The 17,721-nt window shown below is 37.5% G+C and overlaps 1 protein-coding gene across 4 annotated transcripts in view; it reads left to right on the forward strand.

The window, feature by feature from the left end:
• LOC309840622 (beta-galactosidase-1-like protein 3) overlaps window positions 1–17,721 on the forward strand; it is a 51,736-nt gene that overhangs the window by 25,135 nt on the left and 8,880 nt on the right. For 3 of the 4 annotated variants that reach the window (XM_082682842.1, XM_082682844.1, XM_082682843.1), the window contains exons 10-18: window positions 5,989–6,073; window positions 7,583–7,720; window positions 8,327–8,407; window positions 9,059–9,165; window positions 10,011–10,151; window positions 10,473–10,544; window positions 11,095–11,173; window positions 11,577–11,664; window positions 11,942–12,053. In XM_082682842.1, coding sequence (XP_082538968.1) covers window positions 5,989–6,073; window positions 7,583–7,720; window positions 8,327–8,407; window positions 9,059–9,165; window positions 10,011–10,151; window positions 10,473–10,544; window positions 11,095–11,173; window positions 11,577–11,664; window positions 11,942–12,053 — 903 coding nt within the window. Of the gene's footprint in view, window positions 1–5,988; window positions 6,074–7,582; window positions 7,721–8,326; window positions 8,408–9,058; window positions 9,166–10,010; window positions 10,152–10,472; window positions 10,545–11,094; window positions 11,174–11,576; window positions 11,665–11,941; window positions 12,058–17,721 lie in introns of all 4 variants that reach the window. The other variant, XM_082682845.1, reaches the window with a different exon arrangement.

Raw genomic sequence — 17,721 nt, forward strand, 5'->3', positions numbered from 1 at the left:
CACTGGCCCAGGCTGGGAGTGCCTGGTCTTTCCAGTCTGAGAGCACCCAGCTGGCGTTTGTGTGCACCTCTCTCAGGAGAGGGTGCGGGGCATGACTCGGACTCTGATGGCATGGCAGGGCACTCTAGTGGGGACTGCAAAAAGGCTATGCTTCTGTTGGCTGGCGAGGCTCCCAGCCCCTCACGGGAGCCGGGCGCCACGCACTCTCAGGCGCGCTGGTGGTTCAGGGAGGAGACCTGGTTTCTCTGCTGCACTCTCTCTGGCTCTGCACCAGGGGTGGCTGTCCTGGGTCTGGGGACGTAAGCCCCGACCCTAAACACCCGGATTCCCGCAATTCACCCCCGGTGATCCTTTGTTCTTTTTGAGTGCTTTCTACCAGACTTGGGAGTTAATGCTGCTCCCCAGGCGCAGGGCACTCTCGTATTGGGGTATTACTTTCCAATGGGTCGCCTCTGGTGGCTCCCTACTCCTTTTGTTTATCTTCTAATATCAGTCAGACTTTCCCACTCTGCTTTACCTGCCCACTGGCGTCTTCTGCTCTGGTAGAGATCCAGACGTGTATAATTCTGATCTCAGGCTGATTTCGTGGGTGATCAGAGTTCTTTGGAAGGTAATCAGCTCACTTTAGGGTACAGGTTGAAAGGGCACCTCCTCCTACTTCCCCACCATCTTGTCTCCAACACTTGTTCTTTCTTTCTTTTTTTTTTTTTTAAGCTGGAGAACTTTACTTTTTATTCTTGCAGTTTTATACTAGGAAGTCAACATTTAATTTAATAATCCATTGTTCACAACTGATTTATACAAAAATTTAATCCTTAAATTGTACATCAGTATCCTTTGACTCCAAATTTTATCACTCTCCTTAAATCTGAAGAAAATGATTAAGTTCCACAGACAGCACAGTCCCACTGACATGACATTTAGTCCAAAGTCCTACACTCATGAGAATTAAGAATAGCCAGTATCAAACTGGCCTGAAACCTGATTGTGTTCCTGGTTCAGGATACCTGTAGTAAATTTGTAAATCCACACTAAGACACAAAAATAAACTAGAGAAAAGAGATGGCGACTATTCTTAGTAAGATGCCGAAACCAGAACCTCCTCCAAACAGTGAAGGAGAGCAGGGTCCAAATGGAAGTCAGAACTCTAGCTATAGCCAATCTTAAAACATTCCAAAGAATTCCGTAGTGGACCAGTTGGAAATAAACCATTGGACAGATTTCAGTTATGTCTTCAATGGAACACAAATGAAAATGAATAGCTTGTTTCTGTCAAGCATATTGGGAAGTGATTTTATTTTTTCAAATAAGTTTTTCCTTACCTAATTTGATTTTAGCACATAATTGATTAAAATCTCTTGATTATAAAAGCATGAAAGGTTCTAAGGGGACCTACAGACAGACTTACGTAGACATTTCAAAATTAATAGCTTTTGATTAGTATAATTTTTCTTCATTTGGATAATAGAAATTGTAGCTTTTTATTAAGCCATGAAACATGAAGCATAATCTGCTTCAAATTCTCTTTGGTCATTGAAGGACCAAAAAAGGACATTAAAAAGTGAAATATTTGAGGGTTTTTTTCCCTCCTTAGGTTAAACTTTAAAACTGTATTTAAGGAATCAAATCTTACAAAATCCTGGAAGATTTTGGTAATGATGTTGATAATTTCAGGGAAATTAATCAAGTACCTATTGATTTAAAAGTGTATTTTATTCAATAGTTTTAGTATCTTGCCATGGAAGATACTAGCCCAGCCTAGCAGAAAAGTGCAATATGTATAGCATACTTCGACATTTTAAAAGTTATATTAATTCCGTAACCATTTTGAAATGCTGGGCAAACTTTTAAAAAAAGAATCCTATGTTATTCGTATTTGATTCACAGTTAATCAGGCATTTTGAGAGCTAATTGGATAAAACATGATAATATGGCTGAAATTTGGTAACATTTTAATGTTAATTTTTACTCTACTGTGAAAAGTTTTTATATGGCATACACACCCAACACTTGTTATTTCTTATCTTTTTGACAAGAGTCATTGTTACAGGTGTGAGATGATATATCATTGTTTTTGATTCACATTTCTCTGAATTATTAGTGATGTTGAGCATCTTTTCATGTCCTTGTTGGGTATCTATATTTCTTCTTTGATAAATATCTATTCATATCTTCTGCTCATTTTTAAATCAGGTTATTTGGTTTTTTGCTATTGAGTTGTATGGGTTCTTTATGTATTTTGGATATTAACTGGTTATCAGATACATGGTTTGGAAATATTTTCTCACATTCAATAGGTTGCCGTTTCATTTTGTTGATGGTTTCCCTTGCTGAACAAAAGCTTTTTAGTTTGATGTAGTCTCCATTGTATTTTTGCATTTGTTGCCTTTGCTTTTGATGTCAGATCCAAAAATCATTTCCAAGACCAACATCAAGGAGCTTACTGCCTATGTTTTCTTTTAGGGATTCTATGGTTTCAGGTCTTACATTCAAGTATTTAATTTATTTTGAGTTAATCCTTATGTAAGGTATAAGATAGGAGTTCAATTTCATTGTTTCATGTGACTGTTCCTATTTTCCTAACACCATTTATTGAAGAGACTAAACTTTCCCCATTTTGTATTCTTGGCTTCTTTGTCATAAATTAATTGACCATATATGTGTGGGTTTATTTCTGGGCTCTCAGTTCTGTTCTTCATTGTTTGATTTGTGGATGTTAAACCATTCTTGCATTGCAGAGATAAATCCCACTTATTCATGGTGAATGATTTTTTTAATGTATTGTTGAACTTAGTTTGCTAATATTTTATTGAAGATTTTTGCATATATGTTCGTCAAGTATATTGGCTTGATATTTTCTATTCTTTCAGCATGCTGGTCTGGTTTTGGTATCAGGGTAATGCTGGCTTTGGAAAATGAGATTAGAAATACTTCCTCCTTCTATTTTTTGGAAGAGTTTGGAAAGGATTGGCATTAGTTCTACTTTACATGTTTGACAGAATTGACCAGTTAATCCATCTGGTTTGGGACCTTTGTTTATTAGGATGTTTTTGATTCTCTGTAGTTTCATGATTCAGTCTTGGTAGGTTGTATGTTTCTAGAAATTTATGTATTTCATCTTGGTTGTCCAATATTTTAGCATATTCATTGCATGTTCATTGCAGTCTCTTACCTTCCTTATATTAATTTGGTATCAATTATAACATGTCCTCTTTTATTTCTGATTTTATTTATGTGAATCCTCTGTCTTTTTCTTGGTAAGTTTAGCCAATAGTTTGTTTATTTTGTTATCTTTAAAAAAAAAAACAGCCCTTAGTTTTATTGACTTTTTTTTTTTTTAGATTTTATTTATTTATTTGATAGACAGAGATCACAAGTAGGCAGAGAGGCAGGCAGAGAGAGAGGGGGAAGCAGGTTCCCTGCTGAGCAGAGAGCCTGATGTGGGGCTCAATCCCAGGACCCTGGGGTCATGACCTGAGCCGAAGGCAGAGGCTTAACTTACTGAGCCACCCAGGTGCCCCTTATAGATCTTTTCTATTGTGCTTTTATTCTCTCATTTATTTCTATTGTGTTCTTTATTATTTCCTTTCTTCTATTAGCTTTGGGCTTCATTTATTCTTTTTTTAGTTCCTTGAGGCGTCAAGTTAGGTTGTTTATTTGAGATATTGCTTTTTAATGTAGGCATTTTTCATACAAATTTATCTTTTAGACAGCTTTTGCTGCATCCCTTAAGTTTTGATATGTAGTTCTGTTTTCATTTGCCTCAAGATTTCTTGATTTCTTTTTTGACCCATTGATTGTTCAGTAGCATGTTTAATCTTTATATACTTTTGAATTTTCCAGTTTTCTTCTTGTAATTTATTTCTAGTGTTATACTATTATGTTTGGAAAAGAGCTTGATAGGATCATATTATATTTATTAACCTTATTAAGTAAATATTTACAAATGTTATATTCTCTTATTGGATTGACCTCTTTATATTGCTCCCCTATATAATGACTTTCTTTATCACTTATTACAGTGTTTGTCTTAAAGTTTATTTTGTGTGATATGAGTATAGCTATCCCAGTTTTCTTTTGGTTTCCATTTGTAGGGAATATCTTTTCCATCTCTTGCTTTCAAAATATGTATGTCCTTAAATGTTCAGTAAGTCTTCTGTAGGCAACATATAGATGGGTCTTATTTTTTTTTTTTTACCCATTCCACTATTCTATGTCTTTTGATTAGAAAATTTAGTCCATTTACTTTTATTTATTTTATTTATTTTTAATTTTTAAAGATTTTATTTATTTATTTTTCAGAGAGAGAGATAGGGAGAGAGAGAGAGAGAGAAAGAACAGCGCTGGGAGCAGCAGGCAGAGGGAGAGGCTGAACAAGGAACCTGATGCAGGACTTGATTCCAGAACACTGTGATCATGACCTGAGCCAAAAGCAGATGCTTAACTGACTGAGCCACCCAGGCATCCCTATTTTATTTTATTTTTTTTAAAGATTTTATTTATTTATTTGAGAGAGAGAGAGAACAAGAACAGGGGAGAGGGACAGAAGGAGGGGGAGAAGCAGACTCCCCAACACTGGACTTGGTCCCAGGACCCTGGGATCATGGCCTGAGCTAAAGGCAGATGCTTAACCAACCAAGCCACCCAGGTGCTACTCCATTTACATTTAAAGTAACTATTGACAGTTAATGTACTTATTGCCATTTTGTTCATTGTTTGATGGCTGTTTTATAATTCCTTTGTTTCTTCTTTTCTTGCTCCCTTCTTTTGTGATTTGATGATTTTCTCTAAAGGTATGCTTAGATTCCTTTCTCTTTATCCTTCACATATCTACCACACATTTTGCTTTTTGATTACCATGAAGCTTGCATAGAACAACTTAAATTTATATCAGTCTATTTTAAGTTGGTAAAAACTTAGTTCAAACACATTCTAAAATTACATTTTTATTACCCTCCCCCATGTTTTGTGTTCTTAATGTCAGAATTTATCCCTGATTATGCAATAATTATTTTCTTTCAAGCTTCTGATACCTTGTATTATGCAAAATGTACTCCTTTTACCAGTTTGTGAACCATCCCCAGGTAGTATAGATATTTTAACAATGTTTGTTCTTCCATTCCACGAGCATGGAATGTTTTTCCATTTCTTTGTGTCCTTTTCAATTTCTTTCATATGTGTTCTGTAGTTTTCAGAGTACAGAACTGTTACCTCTTTGGTTAGGTTTATTCCTAGGTATCTTATTGTTTTTGGTACAATTATAAATGGGATTGATTCTTTAATATTTATTTCTGCTGTTTCATGATTGGCAAATAAAAATGCCACAGATTTCTGTATGTTGATTTTATACCCTGTGACTTTGCTGAATTCATGTATTCTAACAAATTTTTGGTGGAGTCTTTTGGATTTCCTCCATAGAGTATTGTGTCATCTAAAAATAGTGAAACTTTGACTTCTTACTTGTTGATTTGGATGCCTTTTATTTCTTTTTGTTGTCTGATTGCTGAGGCTAAGAGTTCCAGTACTATATTAAATAGTATGATGAGAGTAAATATCCCTGTCTTATTCCTGACCATGGAGGAAAATCTCTCAGTTTTTCCCCATTGAGGATAATATTAGCTGTGGGCCTTTGGTATATGTGAGCCTCAATATTTGTGTCAGGAATTGCAGTCAGGTCCTTGTTTATCCAAAGCCAATTTTTTTAAAACCAGCCTCACATATGACAAGGTTGGAATCATAGATGGTGCTATCCAGGTACAGCAGCAAAACATATAAAGTTTAAGGAGTACGGAGAATGTTTAGGAGAGGTGGAGAAACCAAAGCTATGGATGATGGGAAAGGGGTGATGGGAAAGGAGGGAGAATGAAGTGCTGAACTTTGAAAAAGTGAAGAGCATGAGTTCCTTAAATTTTTGTCTGTTGTGCTTAGCTTTTCTGATTTTCTTTTTACATTTTCTCAGACTTGGTATTTGATTTGGTTTGTTTCTAGAGCAATAAGCCCATTATGATCATGGAATTCTGGGTTGGCTGGTTTGACACATGGGGAAGTGAACATTCAGTTGCTAATGCTGAGGGTAAGTGTTTTGCAGTGTTTGACCCCAAGTAGAGGTGGTTCTGAGTCATGGATCATTCATACATTTCTTTGCTAATGAATTAGCTCATTCAGCCCAAATTATTCATTCAACATTTATATATACAAGGTCTTGGCTATGCTTGAGGGTGAACTGATGAATAAAATGACCTGGTCCCTTCCCCCAGGGAGCTTGTTATTTAGTAGCGTTGCCAGATAAAGAAGTAAATCAGGGGTTCCACATCTGACAAGAGCTTTGAAGCAAACAGGTGTAGTGATAGAAAAGAGAGGGACAAGCCTGCAGAGGTAAGGCAAGGTGGTCATGGAAGGGGTCTTGGAAAGGCAACATCTCTGAAGAAGGGGATGCATTTGCTAAAAGCCTTAATAATCTCTGGTAAACCGCAGACCATTGCTATGTTGATGTCAACTAAGTGGTAGTCATTGTCAGGAAATAACATGCAATGATGGTTGAAAGCATGGGTCCTGCAGCCAAAGAGATCAAGATTTCAGCCTCAGCACTGCTAGTCTGCGTGACTAGCTGCATGATCCAAGGCAGCTTTCCTTGTCTGCTAAACCTCAGTGTCCTCACTGAAAATGGGAATTATCATGTACCCTACCTCATAGGGTTGTTGTGGGGGTTAAGTGCAGTAAACAACTTGGAACAGTGCCTGGCTGATGTTGACTTAGAAAAAATATTTTGCTGCTAAAGATACTTTGCTGTCGATGTTATGAAAATAAGCTCAATTATACCAGAAGTAATGTAAACCAATGAAAAATGCCAGGTAACTGAGGAAAGCCTGCTTGGCCTGAAACAAAAGAAAACCCACCCCGACAAACAAGTTTTCTGATTGCTTTCATGTCTGTCACTATGGTGTGTTTCTTACCTGATTCTTTCATCAGTAGTATGAGATAGTAGAAATTAGGACTTTCATTTAACAGATAAAGAAACAGAGGCTCTGAGAGAAATATAAGTTGTCCAAGTTAATACAAGTAGTAAAGAGCACAGCCAGAATTGAATCCCATATCTGACTAACTTTTAACCAATTCCCTATGATGGCCAGTGGAAGGTTGATCATATCTCTTAAAGTCATGATGAAAAAATAAGAGTTTCTGTGGCTAAAGATTGGGAACAGCTACTTGTGGACTACTGCAGTGGTTTTATATTACTCTAGAAGGGAGTAATGAGATTATACTACTTATTTGTATAATTTCAGAAAATTTAATGAACATTAGATATTTAAGTGACATTAAGTTTTTTGGCTATTATTTAATAGATATAAGATTGAGCTAAATTATGTCTATACTCTGAGGAAAACAATTTTTGAAAAGGCTCTTGGTATTGATAAGACTTGGTTTCCTGGAATAGTTTTGGCCAGTTCCACCTATTTTCTCCTTAGAGATTGAAACACAAAACAACTAAGTTGATTCTGGGGTGGGGTTGAGAATAAGTTTCACCAAAGACTTCTGTCTTAATTTTTAATTTTCCCTGTGTTCTTGTTTTCCTCCTCTACAGATGTTAAGGAAACTGTGTCCAAATTTATCACATCTGAGATCTCCTTCAATGTATATATGTTCCATGGTGGAACCAACTTTGGTTTCATGAATGGGGCCACATATGTTGGGATACACAAAGCTGTTGTCACTAGCTATGGCAAGTGCTTGCTGGTATGGTCACCTCCCAGCACAAGTGGTACTGGAGTTTTACAGAGAAGGTTCCAAAAGCATCTTCTGAGCATCATTGAATTCTTGACTTATAATCTATGTTGAGCATTCAGGATATTCCTGTTTATTTTCCTTTCTTCTGTGATGTTCATAATGCCCCCTGCAGGTTGTCATTGCAGTAGATGGGGTGCCTCAGACCTAGAGCCCTGCTTCACTCATCATATATATCATCCCTTGTCTTGAACCTTCTAAGACACGCAGAATACAAATGGTGATTGCTGGTACTGACAGACACACCTGGGCAATCCAGATTGAGGGAAGAAGAGGGTATCCATTAGAAAACAGAAGGATGAGTCCAATGTCTTTGCAGTCTCAGATCCCCAGGAAGGGTTGTGGGGAGTATTCCCAGAGTGACATAACACACCCTTGCCCCTGTACACACACACACATCCCAGCCTGGGATAGACTGGTCCGGGCCATGGGGAAGATGTATCTTCTCTCTCCCTCTGGTAGCCCTGGCCCATCTCATGCCAGCAGTGCTGAAAGAGGGTCTGTTGTGGAAGATTGCCTGGCCAGTGACTCTGGTGTCTTGCAGACTATGATGCTGTCCTGACAGAGGCCGGAGATTACACAGAAAAATATTTCAAGCTTCAAGGACTCCTTAGCTCTGTCTTAGGTACTCAGCAATCACTTTTAATTTGAGGGATGGCTTTCCTCATGAAGTGGAAGGGTGAGGGAAGGGAAAGTTCCCCCCATGGGCAAAAGTTTGGAGCCTTAAGGGCAAGGGCAACCTTAAGTTCAAATCTTGATTTTCACACTTAAAAGATGAGGGGCTTTTCATGAGTGTTTCAAGACCCTGATGCCTGTTTCCTCACTAAAATATGAAAAAGTGATATCCATCTCCTATAATGACTGTGAAGATTAAATAATTTACTATTTGTAGATCTCTTGGTATGATGGCATGGTACCCTTACATACGATAGCAAAAATAAATACAGTTCATAATCTGCTATGTCCTAGAAAGTGAGCACTGGCATTGCCAGAAGGTGCAAGGTAGATTTCTTGCTCCCTGAGAGCCCTCAGTCCCTATGACCAACATTACCTTATAGAGGTCTATAGCTATCAGTTATCATGCACACAAAACTCATTCCAATTTAGTTATTTCCAGTTTCTCACCACTCTTGGAGAAGTATACACATATGCTAGGATAGGACCCATTTCTCCTGTTGGCTCTGGGATATGAGAGTTCATGGGTAGGGATGGGGAAATTGGAGAACGCAGTAGTTATTTCAGGCCCTTCTTGCCCCATGGCTTATTTTCATTTCAGCAATGCCTCTGCCACCTTTGCCCAAGCTCACTCCCAAGGCTGAGTATCCTTCTGTGAAACCATCCCTTTACTTGCCACTGTGGGATGTTCTACAGTACTTACATGAGGTGAGTACTACCTGGCCGTGGAATGGGGGGTTGGCTACTGGGGACCTGTGGGAGAGAGCTTTAGACCACAGAGTAGAGATTCTTTCAAGGACTTTTTATGGGAAGGGTGAAAATAAATCTTTTAGATTTTGTCCAAACTTAGAACTATGGGGTAAGAACCACAAAATTTTTCTCTGGGTAGACTGTAAAGGGGTTTGAATTTGAAGAATGAGTGGGGGGCGGGGGAAAGCAGGATAATTAGAGGATCCTGTTTCCCAGCTCAGAGGAACCATCTGCTAGATATTCTTAGGTGGGACTGCATGATCCATATAGGAAACATTGAGAGCCAGGAAGCTGTAAAACTGAGTTTCTAACTCTTCTTCACCATCCAGTAGGCCAAATCACTGAACTTTTATGTGTCCATTCTCTCCCTTTAAAATTAGACTACCTGTCTTATTTTGAAGAAAAGGTGAAAATTGCTTGAAAAATATTAACTCTTGAATTCATATTAGTTTCACTTCTGCTATCGCTGTTTTAGATCTTATTGGCACATAATGTAGATGCTAACTAAATGTTTGCTTTAGTGCATAATTCTTATTCAACTTCAGTTATGTTAGACAGTTTATTCACTTCATTAATTCTCATGATTACAGCAATTGTTCCCTCTATGATGCTCCTACTATCCCCTGAGTTTCCTGGTCAGTGGAGATGATGAAAATCATCAAATAGCATGGGTTTAATATTTCTTACCCAAAGAACTGTTGGGGACCATTAGGATGTACAACAAAAAATGACAAGGGCCTAAGGAAGAAGGATCCCAACTTCTCATCACCCTGGCCCCTGTTTCTGCTATGTCTTTCTCTTAGCCAGTTATATCTCATACAACAGTCAACATGGAGAACCTCCCTATAAACAGTGGGAATGGCCAGTCCTATGGATTCGTGCTTTATGAAACTTCCATTTGCTCTGGAGGTTCTCTCCATGCTAATGTTCATGATACAGCACAGGTAGGTATCAACAGACTGTAAATGGAGGTAAGCAGAACCGGACTCTGTTATTGGGGTGGGTAGTCACTGGTCAGCTTTACTATTAGATGGTATTTTCAAGCATCTATTATTCATGAGGCATTGGGAATATAAAGTCAAGCCAAAGAGATTTGTTTTTGGCTTTGTCACAACTTAAGCCTGTGAAGTCCTCCTGTTCAGCTTCTAGCCATCTGTGATCACCAAGGCTAGTCTTTTCCTTCAAAATGACCTGCTTCCTAAACCAGAGCCTCTCTTCTTTCTTCAGGTGGGCCAGTAAGTCTGATGCTGGCTTTTCTTTTGCAGGTGTTTTTGAATGAGATAAGTATAGGACTTCTGGATGATCATACTAAGACGTTGATTATTCCTAAAATCAGGGTATGTGATTCAAGAGTCTTGGTGTTGCCTTACACATCTGACTCAAAAGCAAGCATAGCCTGGTCCTGAGATAGAATACCGCCTTTCTCTGCCACTGCTCTTTGGTATTGCTTCTCACTTAGGGTTCCATCAACAAGTGCTTAGGGCTATAAGCATAACTGCATCTCCCAGGTCCAGGTGTATCAGTGTTGTAACATACATGCAAGGGCTTAAATGGAACTTCCCCGTTAGGCCCTGAGTCAGTCATTAGCTGCTGGTTGGGTCTCTGATCAAAAGCACACAGCTGAGCCGCTCTGCCTTTCTTAAGACAGATCAGCAGATGAAAGGGGAGATTGGGTTTGGAATAGGAACACAAAGGGTCCTCATGAGAGAGAAGGACTGCTGTGCTCTGGAGACCCCTTTTCTCCCATTTGCTTGTCTTTCTATTTGGGACTCAGAGAAAAGAATGCGTTGGAGAGTAAAAACTCTGCGAGGACATGTAGTCTCTGTAAAATGGTCTATCCCAAGCAGGAATGCCAACTTTCTTCTTATTTTTTCTTTTTCTTTTTAGGAATGTCAACTTCTAAGGATCCTGGTAGAAAATCGAGGACGAGTCAATTTTTCGTGGAAAATTCAAGATCAGCGGAAAGGTGGGAAACAGGCTGTAATCTCTCTTTGTAGTTACTTGGATTCTCAGATTGGGACGATGTTGCTGTTGGGAGGAGAAAATGAGTCCCTTGATCAGTGGGATGACTAGGTCCCTGGACCAAAGGCTCCCTCTCCCTTGTCCTGCCTTCTCCAGTTCTCCTGGGTGGAAAAGCAGAACGGTTGGATAGGGCCCTGGCCTATTATAGAGCCCGGACCCAGTCTGCCAGTGAAAAACTTTCTTTGTAATATGGAACCATGTAACAGGAAACTTTTGGTAATAGCAGGTTAGACAAGTCTTTGCCCTCCTGGCTGATTCTTTGTCATAGGCATATGCAGTCTGAATTTCTTTATCCCAGACACTGGAGAATGTCCAATCCCTATATTTTTTCTTACTCTCACCTGCAGGACTAACTGAATCAGTTACCATTGATAAATTTCCCCTGAATGGTTTTGCTATCTATTCTCTGGAAATGACAATGAGCTTCTTTGAAAGGTATGTTCCTCCTTATGCCTAAACCTTTGGAGGGATCAAGGGGCTTATAGATGTCAAACTCTTTGCAGATGAAGAGCTAAAATCCAGACAACTGATTTACCTAGGATTATAGAGTGCTTTAGGGTCAGGACTAGAACCCTAGAACAAGTCTCCCAACTCTTGATTTTAATGCTTCTAGTCTAATACATCTCCTCGTCCCTGGGTGGGGAAATCTAGGGTCAGTGTTTGCACTAGAGTGCGGAAGGGTCTTTTCTTCAAGGCTCTGCTCTTCCTCCAGACTCCGCTCTGCCACCTGGAGGCCTGTCCCAAGGAACTATTTGGGCCCTGCCTTCTACCTTGGTACCTTGAAGGTTGACTCTTCACCCAAGGACACCTTCCTGAGTCTATTGGTAGGTGAGCTGCCCTCATCTGTTCTGGTGTCCCAACCACCTCTTCTTGTCAAAAGAGTTTTAAAACAAAGCTGTAGTGTTCCTAGCGGGAATGCCTCCCCGTTTTCCTTGTTTTTCTGTTCTTCACTTCTAACAAGACTTCCAACATTTCTCAAACTTCCTGATTATCATTATTTAAAAAATAATAAATCAAAACACAACAGAAAACCTGAAATAATAAGATGGAGAGAGCAAAGGATGGAATTTCTCCTTTCAACCCACCTTCCATTCCAATTACTTTCTACTTTTCAGAACTAAACACTACCTGTGTCACTGGACCAAAGTGGGCTGCTCCTCTGTGAGTTATAGACAGACTACATCAAATGGAGTTGTATTACAAGTCATTTATTTATGCAAATAAGGAGATTGTGGGAAATAATTTCCAAAGTCCTGTCTCCCTGAAGATGGGAAAGCAGACTCTTATTAGGGCTTGGGATGAATATTCAAAGGGGATTTTAATACCATGAGGCTGAGGTCACTTCTGGCACTTTCTGGTTCATCTGCACATGTGTGGCCCTCAAATGTTTCTTTTTCTATTCTAGCAGTCTGTTAGTTTCTTTCTAAAAGGTGAAATTGACAGCTCAGCAGAAGCCTCTAGGAATTAGTTCCTAAAAGATAACATTGACAGGCAGAAGCTTCTACTAGAAATTTCCTGAATTCAGGGGTTAGGCTGACAGTTTGTGGTTAGGGTAAAAGTTTGTAGGATTTCATATATAACTTTGCCTAAACATATACACAATTACTTTTTACATTAATGGGTTCACTCCCTAAGTTATATTCTGCAACTTGCTTTTTAAAAATACTATACCTCCTATAGCTTTTTATGTATATATGCACATAATAAATGCACAGTTCAATAAATTATCACAAAGTGAACACCATGTACTTCTTTTGAGATAAAAAAGTAAAATATTGTCAGCACCCTTCCCAATCACTATCTCTCCTTGTCCCTTAAAGTGAACCATTATCTAGGGGTGTTTGGGTGTCTCAGTTGTTAAGCAGCTGCCTTCATCTCAGATCATGATCCTAGTGTCCTGGGATTGAGCCCCGTGTTGGGCTTCCTGCTTGGAGGGGAGTTTACTTCTCCCTGTCCAGCTGCCCCCTATTTCTCCCTCTCCAGCCTCCCCACCCCTGCTTGTGTTTCCTTTCTCACTGTCTTTCTCTGTCAAATAAATAAATAAAATCTTTAAAAAAAACATACTAGGGTCACTTGGGTGGCTCAGTGGGTTAAAGCCTCTGCCTTCAGCTTAGGTCATGATCCCAGGTTCCTGGGATCGAGTCCCACATCAGGCTCTCTGCTCTGTGGGGAGCCTGTTTCCCCGGCTCTCTCTCTGCCTGCCTCTCTGCCTACTTGTGATCTCTCTGTCAAATAAGTAAATAAAATCTTAAAAAAAAAAAAAACCAGATTAAAAAAAGGTGAACCATTATCTTGATTTCTAACACTCCAATTCAGTGCTTTCCCTTGTACTTTGTGTAAATTGAATTGCATAGCATGCCTTCTTTATTTGTGTCCCTGGTTTTTTGCTAAAATTCAGCATTAAGTGATGTTGTGGTGATTTATTCATTTTCAGTATTGTATGGGGTTCCATTTCATAAAATACCATACTTTATTTAACCATCCTACTGTTGATAGACATTTGTATTATTTCCAGTGTTTGGCTATTATAAATATTAAGACTTCTTTTGTGTTAATGTTTGCTATTGAGACATCTTTGTCATGTCTTGGTACCAAGTTTTAAGACCCCCATAAATGATTTGGGAAGTAGAGTCTCTGTAAGCCTGGTATTACTTCTTACATGTTTGGTAGATTTTACTAGTGGAACCAATTAGGGCCAACATTTTTTTTGTGGGGAAGTTTGTAAGCGTGGATTAAATTCCGTCAAGATTGAAGTACTAGTCAGATTTTGCTTCTTTAAAAGTGAGTTTTCATAAATTTTATTTTTCTGGGAATTTTTCCATTTCCTCTGAATTTTCAATGTATTATGTTTAAATTGTTCATTTTTAATATCTCGACCATCTGTAGTAATGTCTCTTTTTGTCTTGGTAAATTTCATCATAATATTACCAAATTATTAATCTTTCAAAGAATCAATGGTTGGCTGTGACTTTTACCATATTGTATAGTTCTTTTCTGTTTCATTTCTGCCATTTTCTTTATTATTATTATTATTATTTTGTTCTTTTGTGAAATCCCGCATTATCTTTGCAAATTTTTTATAGATCTGAAATTATTTTAAAATAAAAAATATATTAAACATTTTAGTATGTTTCTAATATGTATTATTTTAATTGTTCGACTTTTTAAAAAAAGATTTTATTTATTTATTTGAGAGAGAGATAAAGCATGAGTGGGGTGGAGGGGCAGAGGAGAAAAAGAAGCAGACTCTACTAATCTGGGAGCCCGACACAGGGCTCAAACCCAGGACCCCGAGATCATGACCTGAACCAAAGGCAGATGCTAACTGAATGAGCCACCCAGATGCCCCACAACTTTCAAGCATCAATTATTTCCCTTATCACCTAGTTCTGTTATTTTGCATTTTAAAGTTTTTAATTCAGGTATAATTAATATCCAGTGTTACATTAGTTTCTGGTGTTCAATATAGTGATTCAGCAATTGTATTCATTTCTTGGTGCTGATCAAGATAAGACTACTCATAATCTCCTTTATCTATTTCATCCATTCCTCCACCCATCTCCCCTCTGGCAATCACTGGTTTGTTCTCTGTATGTAAGAGTCTGTTTATTCACTTGTCTCTTTTTTCATTTGTTTCTTAAATTCCATGTATGAGTGAAATCATATGGTATTTGTCTTTCTCTGTCTGACTTATTTCACATAGCATTATACCCTCCAGGTCCATCCATATTGTTGCAAATGGAAAGATTTTGTTCTTTTTATTTGTGGCTGAGTAATATTCTATTGTCTAAACACACACACACACACATATTTATCCATTCATCTTTCTATGGACACTTGGATTGCTTCCATATTTGCTAATGTAAATAATGCCATAATAAACATAGAGGTACATATATCTTTTTGAATTAATGTTTTTGTTTTCTTTAGTTAAATACTCCATACAGAATTATTGGATCATATGGTGATCCTATTTTAAATTTTTTGAGGAACCTCCATACTGTTTTCCACAGGGCTATGCCAGTTTGTGTTCCCACCAACAAGGCATAAGGGTTCCATTTTCTCCACATTCTTGCTAACACTTGCTATATCTTATTTATTCATTTACTTATTTGATACTAGCCATTCTGAAGGTGTAAAGTGTTTTGTTCATTCTACTTTTTATCTTAGGAGTTATCTTCTTTCTTTTTATAATTTCTTGAGATGGGTGCTTAGATAACTGACTTTTAGTTTTTATTCTTTTAGGCAATTTTTCATTTAAGTATGAATTCAGTTGTATCCCATAAGCATAAAACATTTATTGAGGTGAAGTTTACATTAACATAAAATTAATCATTTTAAAGTGAACAATCCAGAGTCATTTGGTACATTTACAATGAATGCAACTCTTCTTCTATCTAGTTCCAAACAGTTTTATAACTCTAACAGGAAAGCTTGTACTCATTAAGCACTTTCTTCCCCTCCCCTTAACCCCTGACAAACAATAATTTTCTCCCTGTGTCTATGGAATTGCCTATTCTGGATATATACTCCATAAGTTTTTATATGTTTTATTTTCATCACCACTCAATTTAAATATATTTTAACTTTCCTCATGATTTTTGCTTTGGCCTCTGTGTTATTTAGAAGTGTACATGTTTCTTGGGCACCTGGGTGGCTCAGTGGGTTAAGGCTCTGTCGTCGGTTCAGGTCAGATCTCAGGGTCCTGGGATCAAGCCCTGATTTGGGCTCTCTGCTGGGCAAGGAGCCTGCTTCCCCCTCTTTCTCTGCCTGCCTCTCTGCCTACTTGTGATATCTCTCTTCATCAAATAAATAAATAAAATATTTTTAAAAAGATGTGTACATGTTTCTTAATTTCCAAATATTTGGATACTTTATAGTAGTTTTTTTATTATCAATTTCTTGTTTAACTGTACTGTGGTCTGAGAATTTTAAAATACAATACTTGTTTAGTCCAATATAGGGTCAAAGTTATAAAGATTATTGTGTATACTTGAAAGAATAGGTATATTCTGCATGTATTAGATCAATGCTCTATATATATATCATTTAGTTCAACTTTGTTAATTACCTTATTTTAAATGTTTTATGTCTTTATTGATTCTTGTTTACTTTATCTATTAGCTATTGAAACATTGTTTGAAAATTTTCCATTATGGTTATGAATTTTATTTCACCTGTTATTTTATCAGTTTTGCTTAGATATTCTGAATCTATACTTTTAGCTTTTATATGTATCATTATCACTTAGATTAAAAATTTAATTATTGAGAGATGTTCCTTTTTATCCCTAGGTGTGCTTCTTGCCTAAATGTCAAATTTTTCTGATACTAGGGGTGCCTGGGTGGTTCAGTCATTAAGCAGCTGTCTTCAGCTCAGGTCATGATCCCAGTGTCCTGGGATAGAGCCCTTCATCAGGCTCCTTGCTCAGCAGAAGCCTTCTTCTCCCTCTTCTACTCCCCTTGCTTGTGTTCCCTTTCTCGCTGTCTCGCTGTCAAATAAAAAAAATCTTTATAAATTTTTTTCTGATATTAATGAAGCTATAGTAACTTCTTTTGCTTAAGGTTTATCTATATTATCTTTTTCTGTTATTCTTTTATTTTTATAATTCCTTTATATTTTAGATGGTTTTCTTATGAATATCATATAACTGTTTTATTTAATGTCTAGCAATCTTTGTTTTTACCTGGAACATTTCAGAGCCTCCAATTTATAGGTTAGAACCATTTTGTTATATCTCCTTTTGTCTCTTCCTGTCTTGTATGTTTCTCACTCTTCTTTCCTCTAAGCTTAATTTTGGAAACTTTCTTTCCTATTATTCAGTTTACTGAGTCTATATTTAGCTATATTCTCTATTTAGCTGTATTGAATCTGCTATTCGAAATATCTGTTAAATTCTTATTTCTAATTATTACATTTTTTAATTTTAGAATTTTCATTCTATAACTTTAGACTTTTTAAAAATAGTTTCCACTTCTCTGTCAAAATTCTAGCTTTTATCTTTCATCCCTATGAGCAAACTAATTTAATAAGCATAATTCTTTATTTTTTAAAAAAAGATTTTATGTATTTATTTGACAGATAGAGATCACAAGTAGGCAGACAGGTAGGCAGAGAGAGAGGAGGAAGCAGACTCCCTGCTGAGCAGAGAGCCTGATGTGGGGCTCCATCCCAGAACCCTAAGATCATGACCTGAGCCAAAGGCAGAAGCTTAACCCACTGAGCCACCCAGGTGCCTCAGCATAATTCTTTGAAAGCCTGGTACTTATAAATCCATTATCTGCATCACCTGTGCATCTGTTTTTATTGCCTATTGTTCCATGTAGTATTTTTTATTATATTGTCTTTTCCAACCCCATCTGCTTGATATTTTCGAGTTCCAGAAATTACATATGAAAACTGCTAGAAGTAACTTAAAGCCTAAGATGCTATCAGGAATTTACATCCACCTCTAGAGTTGATTAAGTGCATTAGTAATCACCTTAGTACAAT

This window comes from Mustela nivalis, assembly GCF_964662115.1.
Source record: "Mustela nivalis genome assembly, chromosome: 9".
Lineage (NCBI taxonomy): Eukaryota > Metazoa > Chordata > Mammalia > Carnivora > Mustelidae > Mustela > Mustela nivalis.